Genomic DNA, 20,274 nt, shown 5'->3' with positions numbered 1-20,274 from the left:
CACGGTCCTGCTCCGTTTCATAAGGACTAAATCTGAACTCTGTCTGCAGCTCTGACCATGAAGCCATAAAGCCACAGGCTGAAAGGGGTGCTTGTTCCAGGGGTGGGAGAGAGCCCAGGGGTGGTTTCAAGCTTGTCTCCTATTTCCCCTGGAAGCCCTGCTGGGAAGCAGCCAACCACACTCCTTCCGGGAACGTGCGTGACTGTCGCTGTCCTTTGCACGACAATGTACCAAATCCTGTTATTAATGAAATGAACGATGTCGTTGTCCTTGCTGGCAAAGGCCCACGTTGTACGAAGGCGCACTGCTTCGTGTTTTGCGGGGGTGGGGCAGGGGTGAGCCATCCGGACCATGAACTCTCTCAGCTCAGCTCTGGGGGGAGGCCCTGGGGGTGCAGCCCGTCCCCTGCATGCCCTGCACTGCGTCCGAGCTGGAGCATCTAAGCGCAAAACAAGAAATGAGGCCAGAGCGCATCAGAGCTGCGGCTGCGTCCTCTTGGAGGGACAGATTCGGGGGGGGGCGGGGGGGGAGACTGTGGTGACGTGTCAGGCTCCCCTAGAGCTGGGCAGGGCTCGCCGCCTGCTGGACAGGCACTGCTGTCCACACTGGGCATCCTCCCCCGTGGCCCCCTCTGCACCGCATCGCTCCCGTCCACCTCACTCTTTCCTGTTCCCCCTTCCCTGTTCCCAAGGGTGACCGTCCAGCCACGCCTTGCTTTCCTCTGGCCCCTTGTCTGCACCCTGCAGCTGCTCAGGAGAGGAAGGGAGACAGGAAAAAGGAAACTAGACAGAAATGGGTGTGGTTGAGGCAAGGAGGGCTGATTAAGGCAAATACAGACAGAAATGCGGGAAGCTCCTCAAAGAACATCATCTCCGACACACACATGTGGGCACACCCGCACACGCACACACATGCATCCTCCCCTATCTTGTCTCCAGGAATATTCTATTCAGGAGTGAGGTCCTCAGGTTTGGAACCAGTTGCCCAGAGTCCTGGTTGAGGAACGCACCTCCACTAGCCTGACGCGTAGCTGGCGGGGCTCTGGGGAAATTAGCAGAACCAAGAGCCCCGCCCCCCCCAACTCACCAGAGAGGCAGGTGTCAGAGGCTGCGCCCACCTGACAGAGCAGCCACTGCACCCTCAGCAGGATGGAACAGATGCTCGGAAATGCTTGTGTGTGGTTATTCATTTGGATGCCCTCCTGCACGCCACTCTCTGAAAAGTTGTGTCGCGTAAGCTGGGACTCCCTCTTCTTATTGGGCAAGGCCACCCTTTGATTCTTTTTGTCCCTATAGAGCAAACCACGGTATCCCAGGAGACTGAGGGGACGGTGGAGTTCTTGTCAAGTGCGTGGGTTCTAGAGCCAGGCTGCCTGGGTTTGAACCATGGCCCTGCTACTTAGGAGCTGTGTGACACTGTACAAGTTACTTAACCTCTCTGTGCCTCAGCTTCCTCAGTAAAAGCTGCTGTTGAGAGTACTTAGCTCCTGGGTTGTGAGGATGACACCAGTTAGTGTGTAGCTGGTGTGTAGAACAGAGGGTGGCCCATGGCAATGACTTAACATGGTAGCTGGTATGTGAGAGTGTGTGTGGACCATTCCCTGCGACACAGGGTGTCGCCCACACGAGTTACAGCTCTCTGCCCTCAGGGAGGCATCCTGCCCACCTCATGGCCTCAGAGGCCTTAGCTTGCCTTGCAGGTGGGAAGCCAGGGCTCTGTGAGTCTCGCGGTAACTGGGTAAGGAGGAGGTGAGGTTGTGGGCAGCCAGGGCTCTGTGAGTCTCGGGGTAACTGGGTAAGGAGGAGGTGAGGTTGTGGGCAGCCAGGGCTCTGTGAGTCTCGCGGTAACTGGGTAAAAGGGGGAGGTGAGGTTTTTATGCCTTTTGTTGCTTTGCTCGGGGCAGAAGGAATCCACGGTGACATCGGTCACAACCTTATTTTGCAGTTGTGGGATGTTGGAAGGTAAGCTTTTCCCTAAGCTCCATGACCTATAGACCCAAGGGGTATTTAATGAGGGGGGGTGGGCATCGCAGGAGACCCATGGTCTCCTCCCTCAGGGCAGGTCTGTGCCGTGCTCGGAGAAAGGGCGCTAGACTCAGGTGGTCCTGCCTAAACGTCATCGTCCCGTTCTCTGGATCCCACCTGCTTCCCAGGGGTTAGGTGGCATCGTGGCGTCTTGGGTCCTGTACAGGGGACTTTTCAAGGGTCTCCCATAACAGGTGTGAGGTTATCTACCTGTAACGGGTGGTATTGTGAAGACACAGGTGAGAGCTGCCTGCAGAAGGTGACCACAGCCTTCAGCATCGTGTTTACATCCTCCTGACATCAGCCTGGTAGATGCCATATGAGGTCGTTTCCCACGGGGAACTGACGTTTACTCTGCATGGCCAACCTCACAAGCTAACCTCCGTGGTGCCCACAGTGCCTGTCGCAGGGGAGGGAGGAAGAGGAAGCTTGTGGCAGAGGAAGGTCTGGCGTTAAACAAGGAAGACCACCATGGAGAAGGAAGTGGCCTGTCCCCTCTGAGGCTGGGAAGTGGGTGTGAGTTGCCAGGGAGGGCGAGGGGACCAGATTAGGGCGATGGCAAAGGAGAGCACCGGGCTGAGGGTGGGAGGGTCCGGCTGGACTCAGGGAGCCTTGAAGTCCCAGCAGAATCGCTTGACTTGATTCTATAGGAAATGGCATGGACTTACGTGGGAAGCCACACAGACTTGTCCTCTGGCTGAGGTCTAGCTGAGAAACTTTCCCAGGCGGAGAGAAGGGCACGGGTGGCTCACGCAAGCGGAGAGACATGTAACCAAGCGTGTCCTGCCGGCCCTGTCGCTAAACCAAATCCTCACGGTGGGGATTATCCATTACTTTGTGTAGTTCTTCAAGTCTCCTAAATCCTCTTGGTCCCGAGCATGGCTAATCCAGGTCTTACATACACGCGATGTTTCACAAGCCTTCACAGGACCGTCGTCTTGTCAGGAGGAGAAACGGAGGCTGTGGTTTAGGAGCTGCCCCAGAGTCACCATGGAGTTGGACAGAGCATGGGCCGCCCGCCCCTTCATTCAGTGACCTGGTTTTTAAACCTGGTTCTTTCCCAGTATCTTAGACAGAGAGGAGGAAAGGATATACTTAAGAGAGGGCATTGGGACAAACAGCCATTTAAATTGCTTCTGCGTAAAGGCGGGGTGGGAATTCCTATTCCCCCGATATTCCATCGGCGGATTGGTGAGCAGAGAGCCGGAGGAAGAGTGAGAGTTTGGCAGGTTCAGAAAGAAATACACTCAATCCTTCACCGTGTGGGATGGAGGGCTGGGGGGAGGAGGGAGAGGTGAACCTGAGATGGGGGGCCTTGCTGCCTTGGGGGAGGCCTGAAGGTGTGAGGTCCCCGCGCACCTGCCTCTCTCAGGGGACCCTTTGCTAAGAGTGTGGGGCGAGGGGCTTGGGCGTCCGGGCCTCCCCCTGGGGGCTGACCCCTCTGACTTTCTCCCCACCCTCCCCGGAGCTGCCGCTGCCACCCTTTGCCCTCCTCCTCCCCTGGGTGGCCTCCTGCTTTCCTTCCCTGGGGCCGTGAGAGTGGCTGGGGCACCCGTCCAGGTGAGGAAGCCAGCCTCACGTCCTGGTCCCCAGTAAGTGTGTGAGTGTGAGCACGAGTGTGTGTGGGCCCGGGGCTGGGATCGCCCACAGATGAGAGCTCGGGAGTAGAGAGCTTCTAGCGGGTGGGGTCGCCCTGCCTTTGAGCCCGAGGACCTGTCGCTGGGACCCACCACCAACTCCAGCACCCTGAGCGGCCAGAGCACGTGGGGCACCAAGCAGAGGAGCCGGGGAGACGCGACGGGGGTGAGTGGAGCCCTGGACGCACTGGGTGGGGCTGGGCTCGGGGAGATGCGGAGAAGCCACGATGCTCAGAAGTGCTGAAGGCCGAGCGAGAAGAGGCGGACACGGGGGCGGGGGTGGGGGGGGCGCGTCCTGCCTCTCTGCCCCTCCCCGCAGAGGCGTGCCGCGCAATAGCCACGCCCCTCCCCTGGGCCCCCCGCAATCTGGGCGCAGAGTGATGGCCGATGGAATCTCCCCGAAGGGGACCGTGGCTGGTCGTCCAGTGTCCAAGGGTGGGACAGCGGGGCTGCCAGCCCGTGGCCGGGGGTCCTAGCCCCTCAACTCACGCTGCGGCGGAGGGAGGGCGTGGGCGGAGGGAGGTGGTCTGCACAAGACCCCCAAACCCCAGTTCTACTCCTAGGTGCTCGCGACGGCCCTGGTCCTGGAGAAGCTTTGGAATAAATACCCGTGGGCCTTAGAAAACAGAGGTAGGAGGGGGTGTGACCTGTTGGCGTCTTTCTTATGTTTATTCCGCCCGGACTAATGCCAGACATTTGGAGGAAGAAGCGGTGGTGACCGGCAAGGCCTGGGGAGCTAGGTGAGGGAGGGCTGGGTGGCCGTGGGCCTGGTGGCCAGCCTGGTGGCCAGCTCAGCTGTCCCCCCTCCCCTTGCTTCTCCAGACCCGAGGCCGGAGTCCTGGTTTCTGGTGCACTGGTCGCTGCCAGTCACCCCCTTCCTAGCCTTCTATCTGCTCCTGGCGGTGACAGGTCCTCGCCTCGTGTCCCGTCGGGAGCCTCTGAGGCTGGCAGGACCCCTCGCGGCCTACAACCTGGGCCAGGTGCTTCTCTCGGGGGTACATGTTCTATGAGGTAAGGCCGGTGGGGGGCCCTGCAGTCCTAGGGTCTCTTTTGTGGGGGTGCCAGGGGACAATTAAAACCACGATCTTCCCATGCAGACAGCTGAAAAGCCTTGATGGGGATCTGCAGGGGCTGGGGTCCTGGGTTATTTTTGGCTGCGATATCTTCCCTATGGCGATACAAATCCCCATCGCTTACGCCCATTGTCCTTTTCCTGAAATAAAAAAGTGGAGGTCGGTGGCAAGCAAGAATGGAATTCGTCCTCCACCTGCACCTAAAAGCCCACCACTACCTCCTGTTTCTGCCGGGCTCTGCTAAGTTCAGCCCAGTTTTCTGATCCTTCCTGACGCCTTGTTTTCGGCAAATAGTCCGTCAGCCCGTGTGCACTGTGTGCCTGCTTTGTGCCGGACCAGGCGGTTGCAAGTCAGCGCGAGCGGGGCCACAGAGAGCACGCACCCGGGACAGGGCGGGCGGAGCGGCAGGGACCCCGCTGGGGTGCCCGGAGAAGCTTTTCAGAGAAAGCGGTCCTGCCGGCTGACATGTAAAGTGGTCACCGCAGCGAGGCCGTGCGCTGCAGCCTTTGTGAAGATCTGCTCATCCCACCCTCTGTCACGGGGCACGGTGCAGGTAAGTACCTTGGCAGGTGGCAGGGCGCCCTGGCCGCAAGCTCGCCTCCATCCTTCCTGCCTCCGTGCCAGCAGGGACCAGGCAGGCGGTCCAGCCTGAGGAAGCAGGTCCGGACAGCTCTGCCTTGTTCGTTCACCATCTCTCCCTTAGTGATTGGCCTGCCTTCCTTGCTCCGCACTGCTGCCCAAATGATCCTTCCCAGCCACCGGAAGGGTCCTGCCATGCCCCCAGCGGCCCTGATGTCTTCCTGGCCAGCAGGGCTGAGGCAAGTCTCCTCCACTGGGTGTACGGGGCCTCCCAGGTCCTCTCTGGCCTCAGCTTTCCTTTCCAGCCTCACCTCCCTCCACACCCCGTGGTCGCCCTGCTCACCTGCCTTGCAGCCCCGCTGGGTCAGGCCCAAGGCCCTGGCAACTGACTGTTTTTCTGCCAGAAATGCTCTTCTCCCCTGGTGCCCAGGCAAATCCCCGCACGTCCTATAGACTCAGGTCTTTGTCACCTCTTGTGAAGTTTCCCTGAGTCCCCAGGGCTGGGTTAGTTGTCCCGTCACTTGCTTTTCACTTCTGCTCTCCGTGGTGGACGGGCAGCCCCACCAGCTGGCGAGCTCTAAATGTGAGTGTCTGCATCTCCCCAGCTCCAAGTTCAGTGACCTCCTTTGAGATCAGCCAGGGTGAGAGGATTTACACCTTAGGAACGGGCAGACACTGCCAATCAGCCCCTCCCCGCCGAGAGCCTGCTAGGCACTGACCAGCCGCAGCCTTCACTCTGACCCACCCCTGTTTCATCATGTACACGTTCGTCTGTCTCCCCTCCAAATGGCAAAGTGCTTCGGAGCACAGCCATCTCTTATTCTCTTTGTAAAGACAGGCCCCACATCACGTCTGGTACCACGTGGAAGACACTGATACCTTGTGAGACATGTCCTAGGGTTTGCCATTTAATTGTGGTGACAGATGACTGCTGCCACCGCGATCCTCTGATAGTCTGCTGTGCCCATGTTGGCGTCCTGCTCAGAAGCCCTCCGTAGCTCCCTTTGCCAATATAACCTGAATGCAGAGGCCCTCGTGTAGGGGTTTTTATCTGTTTTATCATCGAGGTGGCTCGGGGCTCAGCGCAGGGCCCAGCGTGGAGAAGTGTTTAGGACCAGTCAACGCGTCATTGTCAAATGAGTAAACAAATGATAAAATTCAAGTTTCTTAAAGCAGCCTTCAAGACCCCTCGTGAACCGATTCCGCTCCCTCTCAACTTCTGTGGCTGCCCCTCCCCTGGTAGAAGTCTCCACTTGCAGCCCTGGAGAGTTAGGAGAGGTCCAGACACTCTCCTCCTGGCAGAAAGCTCCCTTTCCTCCCCTCCATTTGCCCACGGCCTCCTCATTCTCAGCCGGCTACCAACTTCTGGGACGTCTCCTGTTTCTTACTCTTCATCTGGCCTCAACCTTGAAAGGGAGGATGGTTTCGTGCATCCTCGGGGAAGCTCTCAGCTTCTCGGGGGCAGGGGTGCTGACGTGTGCACGGCTTCATGTCCCCTCCTGACTTACGGTCTCACACATGGTAGGTGCCCAGCGTGGGTTTGTGGTCTATATTTGCCCCCATCAGAAAAAAAACTGGAGACCAGCAAGATGTATGCAAGTCCTAGCCTGTGATCTAGCCAGTGCACAGAGTTTACCCGGTTGGCGATTGTTCACCAAGTGTCAGTGAGGGTTGGGGAGGGATGCTGGTGTCCAGAACATGTCCGGAGGTGGCAGCAGCCTCTCGGGCCTTCAACCGGTGAGACCCCACCACGGTGAGGGTGGGGCAGGTGTCATGACTCAATCTTGTTCTGTTCTCTTCCTGTTAGTTCATGGCCACCCCGCTCCTGGCTAATTACAGCTATTTCTGCCAGCCAGTGGACGACAGCCAGAGTGAGCTCGGGATAAGGGCATGGCGGGGAGTGGGAGGTCTGGGCCTGGAGAGAGGGTTCATAGGATGAACTTCATAAAAACCAGAACTTGACCCAAGAATTCCAGTGGGAGGTAGTGACCTGATTAGTTCAGTACAGGCTCAGAAGACCTCAGTTTGCATCCCAGCTCTGCCAGTTCCTTGCTATGTGAGTGTAGGTAGTTTATTACCTTTTACAGGCCTCATTTTTCTTATCTATAAAATGGGGATGATAACACCTACTTCATAAAAGGAAACAATTGGGAGAAGGTTGAACCAGCTGATGTATGAAAGTGTTTAGCCCTGGGCCTGGCACACCTTGAGTGAGAGCCCAGTGGTCCATATTTCATGACTTTTAGCTGTTCTCTCTTTCAACCAGAAGCAGAACAAAAGTCTTCCTTGCAGCAAAAAATAAATTGAGCTGAGGCGTAGCAAGTCACCAGGCAGTGACGTGGGTGTTGAATCAAGGGATACTGAACGATGGCTTAAGGTCCTGCTGTTCAAAATGTGGTCCACGGACCAGCGGCATCAACATCACTGGAAGCTTGTTGGAAATGCAGACTCTCATGTCCCTGGACACCGATTGGGAATCTGCTTTCCAACAAACAAGATCCCGGGTGATCCGTGTGCTGGTTAAAAGTGATGACTTGGGAGGTTGGGACTGACATAGATACACTAATATTTATAAAATGGATAACTAATAGGAACCTGCTGTATAAAAAATAAATAAAATAAAGTTCAAAAATTAAAAGAAAAAAAGAAAAGTTTTCAGCTAATAAATGAAGAAGGAATGACACACACAAAAAAGTCATGGCTCCAGGCTGGGGCATGTTTGGAGAGAGCTTCTGTTATCACTCCCAGTAGCTTCTCTTCCTCTTTTCTGTGCTAACAGGCATCTTCTTGCAGACAGGTGGGCACTGTGGGAGCAGGGGGTACAGAGGGATTGCCAGGGCGAGTGGCACCACCAGCAGGACAGTGGTCTGACTGCACGTCCCCTCCCTGCCCAGCAGGTGGCGAGCGGGTGCTGGCGGTGCTTCTCAAAGGCCGTTGAATTGCTTGGCACGGTGGGTGCCTGTCCCTTGTGTAGAATTACTTCTGTCAGCCAGGTCTGGGGTGGTTTTGAAGACGCTGTGTGCTGACATTTCTCTCCAGCATCCCTATGGGCCACTCTAAGGCTTAACTTAGAGCCGAACCTTGGTCTCACGACCTGGAGGATGAAGGATGCTCACTGATGAAGCGTTTGCCCCCATTAGCAACGAGGTTCTAGGTTAAGTGAAAATAGGAAGTTAAACAAATTTAAAAACCTGTTGCTGTGTGGCAAAGGTCATCAGACAGCAAAGGCCATCCTTAAGTGTTATGAGGGAAAGAACCCCTTGTGAATTCTTGTGGACCCAGAAGGCTTGCAGGATTGCAGGGGTAGTAATAAATTCTCTCTCAAACGCGGGAAACCTTTGGGAATTTGCCTTATAATTGTCTGGGTCCTGGACTGAGTGTTCCACACCTGAGTTCTCTCCCAGTGCCCTGGGGGGTGGGGTAATATTGGAAAGAGCCCGAGCTCTGAAGCCTGGCTGTGTTCACATCCCAGCTTGTCTTCCTACTGGTTGTATAACCTTGAACAAGTTACTTAAACACTGTGCCTCAGTTTTGCTGTCTATACAGTGGAGATGAGTGTAAACCACATACCATTATGAATGTTATATATATAAGTTTTTATACATACAGGCACACGGTAGGGGCTGTACAGGTGTTTGACTGGTGTTAAACCCTATTGGGTTTCAGCCTCCCCTCAGTACAGCTGGCAGAATCACCCTGTCCTTGGTAGTTGAGGCCCCAGGAGAAGAGTCCGGAGGAACAATGGCCCCAGAGCTGACTCTTTTCTTTCTCCCCAGGTCTTTTTATTCTACGAAAGAAGCCCGAACAGCTCACCTTCCTGCACGTCTACCTCCATGGCCCTGTGCTCCTCAACGGGTAAGTTGGGGTCACATATGTGCTGGAGGGTCAAGGTGAGTGAGGGTCTTGGGCATCCCTGCTCCAGGACTTGTGGGGCAGGCCTGTGTCTGCTGGACTGCGTGCCATCTCGGGAGGCTTGCATCCTTGTAGTATCATGGTTTGGCTCCCAGTTCCCCTTCCCTGTGGCCATGACTCCTGGCCTCTGCTCCCGTTTTCTCTCTGTTGCTCCACAGCACATCCTACCCACCCTTCCCTAGTGTGCAGGAGGAGGCTGCCAGGAGATGCTCATAGCCATCAGCCCAGAGAGGGCGGAGGGGGCTGTAAGCATCCTCATTTCACATCCTCTTAACCCCAGCCCACCATCGTGACCTCAGACGGCTCATGCGGGACCTCCTCATGATAGGACCTTCCCGGGGCTCTTGTCTGTGGGGTGTGCAGGGGTGCACCTTGGAAGATTGAAACCTGAAAGAGAAAACCCAAGAGCACAGCCAGGCCCAGCTCCACTCACTTCCCTCCATCTCCCCACCCCACTCTGTAGCCTTCTTCGCCGGGATGCTAAATTCTTTGGTCCATGTCTTCATGTACCTGTACTATGGGCTGGCCGGTCTGGGGCCCTGCCTGTGACCCTACCTGTGGTGGAAGCGACATCTTACCGTCCTGCAGCTGGTGAGAAAGACCCACTGGCCCCAGGGGCCTCCGATGAGCCCTGGCTTCTATTGGCTGCACCAGTGACTTGTTATCTGACCGTGAACAAGTCCTTCTCATCACTTGGTCTTCCTTAGCTTCTCAACTTGCAAAGGTCTAGTAACCACCTCGCTAGATCCTAGGACCAACCCTAACTCTCTGACATAATGTGGGGCTCAGATCAAACGATTAACACGCTTCGGGCCTCAGTCTCATCTCCAGTGAAATGGGAGGGGTGGGCTGGACTAGATGCCCTCAGAGGGCTAATGCCCTGCGAGTCTGTGGTCACTGATCCACCCCCCAGAGCCTGGGGGCCCTGTGGTTTGGGGAGCACCATTGGCAGGTGCAGGTGACAGCCTGAGCTGTCCTTCTCGGGGCTGAGGATGGATTGAAGTCGTCATCAGTGTCAACATGGCATGGCTGGATGGGGGCCAATGGGAGACCAGACTAAGAGAAGGGTCAGGAAGGTACTTAGTATCACAGGTAGGAATGCTTGGGGGTGGTGCTTCATAGCTCTTCTTCTTCCTGAGCTGTGGGAGGCCTGCCCCTGCTGGTAGACAGAGGGGACTACAAGAAGGTCAAGGGGAGCACCCCTCCCGTTCCTTAGCACTGCTTCTCACCTTTCTCCGTCTTCTCTTTCCTCTCGCACTTCCTCTCCCCTGTGTCAGTTTGTGGCCATTGCGGCCCACTCCTCCTACAACGTCTTTGCTGATGCCCCTTCCCTGACGGGTTCAATGTAGCCGTCCTCCTGTACTCCCTCAGCCTCATCCCCTTTTTCCTCAACTTCTACCACCAGACATATCTGAGGGGCAACAGGAGAAGCTGACTTAAGGGGCGGGACCAAGGACTGAGGCTAACAGAGCCGTCCCCAGAGAGAGTTTGGTGGAAGATGGCGTGACTCACGTCCCACTCATGACGAGCAGATTCCTCTGGGCCCCGCACTTCATCCTATGAGGGAAGGACAATACTCGCCTCCTTCCAGAGTTGAGGAGAACAGAAATGGACCAGCTTCCTGAACTCACTTCTCCTGTGGATTTGTCACTGTTTGTACACCTCCTTCCTCTACTAGACATGATCCCCCCACAGGAGGGATCGTCTTACTCTCAGTGTTTCCCAGACCTGGCACAGCAACTCAATAAATGTGCATTTAGATCCCAATCTTCCCCCACTGGCAGTCGTGGCCTCTGATGAGAAGCAGGGCTGAGAGCAGCAAGGAAGTCAGGGTTGGCTTGATCTCTCACCTTGCAGGCTGGGTCAATGACCGAGAACATCCAAGGAGTGCGGGTCTGTGTGATTTCTAGCATGGTTGTGCAAACGGTCCCCCTGCATATCTCTCTGTCTGTTCATGAGTGCCCACACATGTATTTACATAGTTGTATGATTCTGTGTGTGAGCATGGGGGGGGGCGGAGAGGGCTACACATATATGTCTGACTACTTGTTTTCAAATCACATGTGTGTTTCTGTTTATGATCTTCTCTGTTGATGTTTCTTTGCTTGCCTCTTCTGTAAATCTCGGAAAATGCCACACTAGCAAATAAAAGCTATTGGGATCCGTAACTTTCCTCTCCCAATGGGAGACATGGATGTCCACAAGAGGTCTCCGAATACATGTTCCACGGAGAGCCTCCCAAAAGGGATGTGAGTAAAGGAGGGGTGGGGTTAAACAAACGCAGCCATCCACTTCACAGAGAGAGAAAGAGAGGACCAGCAAAAGGAAGTGTACAACTGAGGCCGCGTGGGATGTTGGAAGCAGACATCTGCTGCGCTGTTTATGACCGGAACTGGATGGGAGCCTGGAATGCAGTTTTCCTGGGAGCTGCCTCTATGCTTGCAGGATGCTGTTCTCCTTTATAATCTCCCCCCGTACTCTTCTCCTTCACTCGGGAAGTTCTTATTTTGCCGTAAGAACTCAACAGTCAAGAACATTAAAGACCTGCTGAAGTTTCTGCAAGGCTATTTGTGGACTATTTATCTATCCATCAGGTACTCTAGTTAATTACCTCAAGGCCAGGCAGGGCTGCACCCTGTGGGCAGAATACTCAGCGAAAATTCCCTCTCAGTTTTGCAGGATATGAACGCCTCCCACACACTTTTCCACAGCAGGTTGAGTGCCTTCGCAGGTGGGGGCTTATTTTAAGGCAATCATTTTTTTCTTTTTTTCTTTACTGCCTAAGAGTAAGGTCTGTTCGTTTGCTTAGCAGCCAGGATAAGGGAAAGAGGAGTCACCCCAGAGTTCAGAGCTAACATTTGTCCTCTGTGGCTGCCTCTGACTGATTAGCACAAGAGGAAACGCTGTGTCCTGGATCAGCTCTGAATGAAATAAGGTTTTGGCAGAGAGAGCCCAGCATTAAGCGGCATGGTGGAGAGGGTTTGGGGAAAAATTCTCAGTGAGCTGAAAGCGTCCATCCTTATTTTAACCTGCATTTTACTGTAATGACCTCATTCACGGCTGCTGGGCGGGATGTTGTATATCGGTGTAGAGAGGTTGTGTGAAATTATAAAACACAAAGTTATTTGTATTTGTCAGAACGCAGCCAGATTCCTAATTAACATGGCAGAAGTTCACGTCTATGAACTTTTGAAGATAATGGGAATCAGGAGTGCTGGTTAAATTTTTTTTTTTTTTTTGGCGGTACGTGGGCCTCTCACCGTTGTGGCCTCTCCTGTTGCGGAGCACAGGCTCCGGACACGCAGGCTCAGTGGCCACGGCTCACGGGCCCAGCCGCTCCGCGGCATGTGGGATCTTCCCGGACCGGGGCTCAAACCCGTGTCCCTTGCATCGGCAGGCGGACTCTCAAGCCCTGCACCACCAGGGAAGCCCTGGTTAGATTTTTAAATCTATAACAGGGCTGTGCTATTGCCCAGAGAGTGTCCATTTGCCAAGACACAGCGGTCCAGATTGCCCAGGGGAAGGTCACAGAGACAGAAGGGGGGTGTACCTCCCACGAGGTGGCCGGAGCTACTGGTCTGGGTCCCCGGCTATCACCTCGTAAATCAGAGCGCACCTAATTAAAGGAATGAAAACCACCCCACACGGAGCAGCTTCCTGGTCCTCTCCCAGCTCAGAATTCAGTGAAGACCCCCTGCCTGTCCCCATATGCATCCTGCTGTCCACTCAGCTGTCCGTACGTCCCCAAGGCTGCTGCGTCTGAGCAGGCTTCTGGAGCCAGGAATCAGAGGAAGAGGCCAGTCTCCTTTCTGTCACCCTGCTTTCTCTCCCTCTTTCTCTAGTTCTCTGTATAAATGGCGGTGAGGGGGGGATCCCTCGAAGAGAGAAAGCAGCCTCTGCCTTTGGTCTTTTGCCCGTGAGGAGACTTAGGGCAAAATGTCTGTTACAAAGGAGAACTTTAATTAGGGTTTGTGACTTCCGAACCTCAGATCAGGAGCTAAGACCTTATGGATGTGTGGTGGAAAGAGGAGGGAATAAACTACCAAAGAAATGAAAGACCTTGGCTTCGAGGCTCTGCACTGCAGTGGGGGGAGGGTGGGTGAGGACTCGTGAATAAAATTGGGGAAGGTTCATGTAAGCGGACCACACAGACCCATGATCAAGGGGACCATGCTGGACAGAGACAGCCCGGCTCCTCAGAAGCCACGGCTGAGGCCACAGCCTGCCTTTGCCCTCTTGCTGCCTGGGGAAGGGATGGGGCCTCACATCATCTTTTAGTGCCCTTTTCACGTCTAGGATTCAGTATAGGAGTTGCTTTCAGCTAAAGATATACTCTGATAGAGATGGAATAATAACCTATGTTCACTAAGAACCCTCCTTTTACAACCATTTAATAATTTAGCGATGCAACGTTAAACAAAAACGTAGACGCATCCCAGCTTTGCAAAGAATTTCATCTAAAATGTAAACGCAAAAACGTTAACCATCAGATGGTGAGATTACGGTTGTTTGCAATTTCTTTGTATTCCCTGGTGCCTGCCATGCCTGTTCTTTTTTGAATCATAAACGTTTACTCCTGCAATGTGATGAATTCAGGATACCTCAGCTGTTCTTTTTTCCTGAGAATTATGGAAGCATCGATTGGATCCGCTCATCAAGCTTCATGCTGCGGTGGATGCAACCTTGACCCCACTGGTGACCTCTCAGTGCTTCCATACACACCTCAGGGGCTCGCTGACGCACTGGGCTCTGGGCAAGGGGTCGGACACAACCTGACTGAATTTGCACTGTAAGGACCAGGTAATTGCTTAAAAAGCCAACCTTTACCGAAAGTTAGGAAGAAATCCAGCTGCTCTCAGTGTGGGAGGGGAAGAAAACTGAACAAAACTGATACATGATGTCAGATATGAAGATGGCTGAATCCAACCTTCCTGCTGGCTCCATTCCTGGGTTTGAAGTCAGCTCCCAGGACATGACAAGTGTGAACTCTAAACAGAAACAAAAACACCTTCTTATGAATTAATGAGGACTTCCCTGGTGGCCCAGTGGGTGAGACTCCGAGCTCCCCACGCAGGGGACCTGGGTTCAATCCCTGGTCAGGGAACTAGACCCCGCATGCGTGTGGCAGCTAAGAGTCCTCATATGGCAACCAAACTAAACTAAATAAATAGACAAAAAATAAAAGGATCCCGCGTGCCGCAAGGAAGATCCCGCGTGCTGCATCTAAGACCCAGCACAGCCTAAATAAATAAATCTTAAAAAAAAACCCCAAATAAACAAACAAAAAGAACACTTAAAAAAAAAGTGTTAATGAAAATGCGATACATCCAAGAGCTAACTTTTGCCCAGGACCACGGACTCCTTTTGAATTCCTAGGAAAGGTTTCTTGGAATGAGACTTTAAAGAGGAGAAGGGGTCTTCACATCTGTAACCGCAGCGGGTCGGTGGCTGTGAATGGTAATGATCCCCAACCTACAGGCCTGTCGAGTTTCAAATGACCTTAGGATTGAAAAACTGTTCTTCTTTTTCTACCTCTGTAAGTCTATTTCTGTTTTGTAGATAAGTTCATTTGTAGCCTTTTTAGAGATTCCACGTATAAGCAATAGCATATGATATTTGTCTTTGTCTGATTTACTTCACTCAGCATGACAATCGAGGAATAAATTGGGAGATTGGACTGACATGTACACACTACTATATATAAAATAGGTAACTAATAAGGGCCTACTGTATAGCACAGGGAACTCAATACTCTGTCATGACCTATATGGGAAAAGAATCTAAAAAAGAGTGGATCTATGTATATGTATAACTGATTCACTTTGCTGTACAGCAAAAACTAACACAACATTGTAAATCAACTAGACGGGCCCAGCTGCTCCGCGGCATGTGGGATCCTCCCGGACCGGGGCACGAACCCGCGTCCCCTGCATCGGCAGGCGGACTCTCAACCACTGCGCCACCAGGGAAGCCCCTGTTTTTACATTTCTAAAAAAATTTTAATTTTTTTAAATTGGAGTATAATTGATTTACAATGTTGTGTTAGTTTCAGGCGTACAGCAAAGTGTTTCAGTTATTTATATAAATAACTGAAATAATATATAAATACATATATATATAATATAAATACATATATATAATATATAAATAGGTATATGTTCTTTTCCATTATAGGTTATTATCAATACAAGATATTGAATAGAGTTCCCTGTGCTCTACAGTAGGTCCTTGTTGTTCATCTATATTATATACGGTAGTTTGTACCCGTTAATCCCAAACTCCTAATGTATCCCTCCCCCTACCTTTCCCCACCATCACACTTTAATTAAACACTGAATGTGTGTGAGTAGCGCTCAGCCTACACCTGACAGCTGACGTCTTCCAGGGGCCTTTGCAGGGATGCAGTGTGGCACACTACAGAAGAAACATTGGTTACAAAAGCTTTGTGTTTTATATTAGCGTCTGTGAGCCTGGAGACTTCCGGAAACGTGAGCTCGCTGTAAGGAGTTTCCAGCAGTCGCCGTGGAGGCTTTTTAATGACTCAGCTGGCTTGGCTGCACCAGTTCCCCAGGACTCCCTTCCCAGTCTGTTTTGGGTCCGAGTGGGCACAGGAGACATTTTGCAGGAGGTCTGAGGGGACAGCTGTGTCATTTTCATTCTTGAAGGCTGGGCGTGTGCCTTCGTAGCTCACACGCTGTCACTCATCTGCCGACCCGCGTCCTGGGCGTGGGCGGCAGGTGGGCCATCCCTGGGGTCCTCACCCTCTCTGGTCCCTGGGCCACACGTGGGTTTGGTGCCACCACAGAGGGCTTCTCCTGCAGGACGAGCCTGTCACTGGGCGGAAGCGGGGTGAGGGGAGGAGGCGGTAAGAACTGACAGGGGCTTCATCCTTCTGCCCTGGGGATGCGGCTCATCCATAACCCCTGCCAGCTCGCTTGCCAGCCTCCGCCCCGGGGAGGGTCAGAGCCCCGCAGCTGCACAGCGCCAGCCCCTGTGATGGAGTCTTCATCACACAGGCCTCTGGTCAAACCGTGCCTGATGCCATCTACTTGCAGGTGCACCAGGTCCACAAACTCATAGAAAACCCTGATCAGAAAATGGAGAGAAGTCCCCTGGGGCATATCTCCAGGTGTGTGAGAGCTGGAGCAAGCAGGGGAGGGGCACCAGGGGAGGGGGACCATGGGAGGGGGACCAGGGGATGGGGACCGGGGAAGGGACTCCAGGGGAGGGAGACCAGGGGAGGGGGACCGGGGCAGGGGGACCAGGGGAGGAGCTCCAAGGGAGGGGCACCAGGGGAGGAGCTCCAGGGGAGGGGCACCAGGGGAGGGGGACCAAGGGAGGGACACCATGGGAGGGGCACCAGGGGAGGAGCTCCAGGGGAGGGGGACCAGAGCTCCCGTGCAGTGAGCGCTCAGAGCAGCCTGGCCCTAGAATGGGGAGTGTCACCACTGCCCAGGTGTGCTGTCCCTACCTGGCCAACCCTGGGGCCCGTTCTGAAGACCCACATCCCGGTCACCTTCCCTCCTTGGGTCAGCTCGTTGTTTTAAGATCATCAACTAAGAAATCTCAGAACAGAGATCTGGACTTCTTGGTCTATTAGGTGAAATCTGAGTTGAAATGTAAGGAAAGATTAGGAAGTCTATACGTGCTCAGTGAGGTCTGGTCTTTCTTTTCTCTTTCTCCTCCTCCCCTCCTTCCCATTACCCAATAAAACAGCGGGAGGAGAGGATAGTTGGAGATTATGTGAGTGTGCCGTCTCCAGCCTCACTGAGTTTGGGGATCTGAGAGAAGAGAGACCTCAGTGAAGTTCAAGGAGATGACACATCTTGTAGGTGAATGTGCTAACAGACAATGGCCAGACCATATACAGAAGTAGAACTCGGAACCACAGTCTGCAGAACCAGCCCAGGAAACCAGCCTGCCATCCACAAGCAGACTTTGAGGAAGTCAGACCGCCAACTCTAGCAACTGGTCCAGGAAGACAAACAATAACCCCTATAACAATCGCTCCCCAACACTGGACCTGATGAATAACTGGCAGCTTCCCTAACCTTTGTCCCTGCTTCCAACTTAGGACCAATCAGAGAGAGCTAAGTTCCAATCACATAGGATGTTCCACTTCTATCAGAGTGTTCTCCAGGCCAACAGTTTCCAACCAGGGCACACCTGAAGCCTTCTCTTTTTCCACTGTCAAGCTATCCCATCTGTCTGCCTTTGAATCTCTGCCAAAACACAAGTGATGGGGGCTGCCTCCTGCTCTAGCTGGCTCCGAATACATGGCCTTTGCTTGTTCCCATTTGTCTGGTCTTTGTTTATTTTCACATCGAGAAGTCTTCGGGGCCTGCACAGGTAGTGGCCTTAAGGTCAGAGGATGATATGGTCTGCTTATGCTGAAGAGGACCTGAGACATCTCCCCAAGTTTCCTGTGGCTTTGCACTAGCCCAGAAGGTAGGGTTGCCAGATAAAAGGCAGGATTCCCGGATACACTTGAATTTCAAAAAAAAAAAAAAGAAAAAAAAGCAATGAAAATTTTTAGTGTAAATATGTCCTAAGCAGTATTTGGGGCATACTTATGCTAAAAAAGTATTCTTTGTTTATCTGAAGTTCAAATATAACTGGGTGTCCTATATTTTTATCTGCTAAATCTGGTCACCCTACAGGACAGCAACGAAAAGTTCTCATGCCTCACTCCCACAAGTTGCAAAAAAAGTTAAGGAAGAGAAGGAGAGACAGCCCTGGTGGGGCTTTAAGAAGTTTCAGAGCTAATAGGAAGGGGAACATATTGGAGGCAACATGGGAAACCCTCCCAGGATTGAACGAGGATTCAGCGGCATCTCATGGGATTTCCAGGCTGAAGGAGGGATGGTAAGAACTAGAAGAGAAATGATTATTCTGGTGCAGGAGTATGAGATCAAGACATACGTAGGCCTAGAAGTGTATGCCTGCTTCTCACCAACACTGCAGCTGCATTTCTCTAAGCACAGCTTCCCTGACGCCCACCTCAAGCTTCGCATCAACCCCAGGAAGAAGGAAAGGGTTTGGGGGAACTAGCCTGAATATGACTGTTATCAACCTGAAATGACATTTTAGGATTTCTAGGGGAGTGTGCTGACATTGCCAAAATGAACTGGTTTACCCGGAAAGGACGAGATTAATTTTCTGCAGTTAGTGTGGAGCCTCGATGTTAAAAAGCAAATCGAGTGATCAGAAAGTTTTAAGGAATTAACATTTTGCACACATGAGTTCACTGTCTGTGAGGCTTTCAAAAATTAATAGTCACCGTATATATGGGCTTCAGGTCTTTTTCAGCACCGATTGGAGATATACGACACCTTTTGAAAAATAAAATCTCCCCATCCCATCCCCGGACCCTCACTCCCCCACCTGGCAATTTGCCTGGGGAGCCATTTTCTCCAGAGAGAAACGTTGACTCTCACTCTAGCTGGTCTGTATTAGGAAAACAGTAGTTTTATTTTTCATCTTCGAAATAGTCAATAACATTATTTGATTGAATATACTTTTCAACCTTCATATTCATCCCCCGTTCCTTTAATACAGTTTTTTTGTGGTACGCGGGCCTCTCACCGTTGTGGTCTCTCCTGTTGCGGAGCACAGGCTCCGGATGCGCAGGCTCGGAGGTCATGGCTCACGGGCGCAGCCGCTCCGCGGCATGTGGGATCCTCCCGGACCGGGGCACGAACCCGCGTCCCCTGCATCGGCAGGCGGACTCTCAACCACCGCGCCACCAGGGAAGCCCCCTTCCCCAATTCCTTTAATGTTGACAAAACCTGCCTGGACTCCTCATGCTTAGACTCGCTGACTTGAAGGTTTCTTTGTTTTCCTGATTCTTCCTGCACAGCAAATTGATGATGATGATGAAGGTGATGATGGCCATGGTGACAACAGAGCCGCCCCTGACAGAGGCGCTGCTGGATCGCACTTACTTTCTGGGTGGCTGATCTGGGTAACAGCCCTGGATGCTAAATATTACCATCTCCATTTTACAAATGAGAGAAGGGAGGCTCAGAGAGGTTCAGAGACTTGCTCGGGGTGACACGGAGACTTGTTCAGGTGGTGGAATGGGATCTAAACTCGGAATTTTCTAAAACCCTAATCCAATAAGATACATGCACCCCTACGTTCATAGCAGCGCTATTTCACAATAGCCAAGACATGGAAGCAACCTAAATGCCCATCAACACATGAATGGACAAAGAAGATGTGGCACATATACACAATGGATCACTACTCATCCATAAAAAAGAAAGAAATGATGTCATTTGCAGCAACATGGATGCAACTAGACATTATCATACTAAAGGAAGTAAGTCAGAAAGAGAAAGACAAATACCATATGATATCACTTATATGTGGAATCTAAAACAGGACACAAATGAACCTGTCTATGAAACAGAAACAGACTCATGGACATAGAGAACAGACTGGTGGTTGCCCTGGAGGAGGGATGGAATGGGAGGCTGGGGTTAGCAGATGTAAGCTTTTATGTATAGGTTGGATAAACAACAAGGTCCAACTGTATAGCCCAGGGAACTATATTCAGTGTGCTATGATAAACCATAATGGAAAGGAATATTTTAAAAAAGAATATATATATGTATAACTGAGTCACTTTGCTGTACAGCAGAAATTAACACAACATTGTAAATCAACTGTACTTCCATAAAAAAATTTAAAAATAAATAAATCAATCCAGATTTGTCTAATTCCAAGGCTTGTGTTTTTCCCACACTGCCTCACTGCCCGGCCACCACATTTCCCTAATTCACGGGAAATTCCTGCATCCTTTGGTTGGCTCTAATTATAGTCTTTCTAAAAAGAAATGTGCTGGGCCTTATTCCTGGCACTGACTGCACCTCACCGGGAATGCCAGGCATCTTTAACATTTCATTTATTAATAAACACTTACGTAATCCTGCTGCTGTGTGCCAGACACTGGTTTGGGCAGTTTACATGTATTAACTCAATCTTTATAAGAATAAATGGTTATGGAAATAAATACTAGTTAAGCACTATTATTATTGCTCTCAT

General features: G+C 52.2%; 1 protein-coding gene across 11 annotated transcripts; it reads left to right on the top strand.

Moving 5' to 3' along the window:
* Window positions 1-1,804: 1,804 nt before the first annotated feature.
* Window positions 1,805-19,940, top strand: LOC132597970 (uncharacterized). 11 transcript variants are annotated; one of them, XM_070046406.1, is made up of 8 exons: window positions 1,805-3,827; window positions 4,225-4,291; window positions 4,484-4,672; window positions 5,029-5,287; window positions 7,121-7,184; window positions 9,090-9,168; window positions 9,689-16,354; window positions 16,942-19,940. In XM_070046406.1, the coding sequence occupies exons 3-7, from the start codon at window positions 4,668-4,670 to the stop codon at window positions 9,930-9,932; spliced, it is 651 nt and encodes a 216-aa protein (XP_069902507.1). In that variant the 5' UTR covers window positions 1,805-3,827; window positions 4,225-4,291; window positions 4,484-4,667; the 3' UTR covers window positions 9,933-16,354; window positions 16,942-19,940. The 11 variants fall into 11 exon arrangements, 9 of the variants coding, with proteins under 9 accessions (XP_069902507.1, XP_069902508.1, XP_069902511.1 ...); XM_070046407.1 differs by having other exon boundaries at window positions 4,213-4,291; XM_070046410.1 differs by having other exon boundaries at window positions 1,805-4,291; window positions 9,689-9,816; window positions 10,631-16,354.
* Window positions 19,941-20,274: the final 334 nt, after the last annotated feature.

Source organism: Globicephala melas, chromosome 10 (assembly GCF_963455315.2).
Source record: "Globicephala melas chromosome 10, mGloMel1.2, whole genome shotgun sequence".
In the NCBI taxonomy this organism is placed as follows: Eukaryota; Metazoa; Chordata; class Mammalia; order Artiodactyla; family Delphinidae; genus Globicephala; species Globicephala melas.
This window is presented reverse-complemented; position numbering and strand designations above follow the sequence as displayed.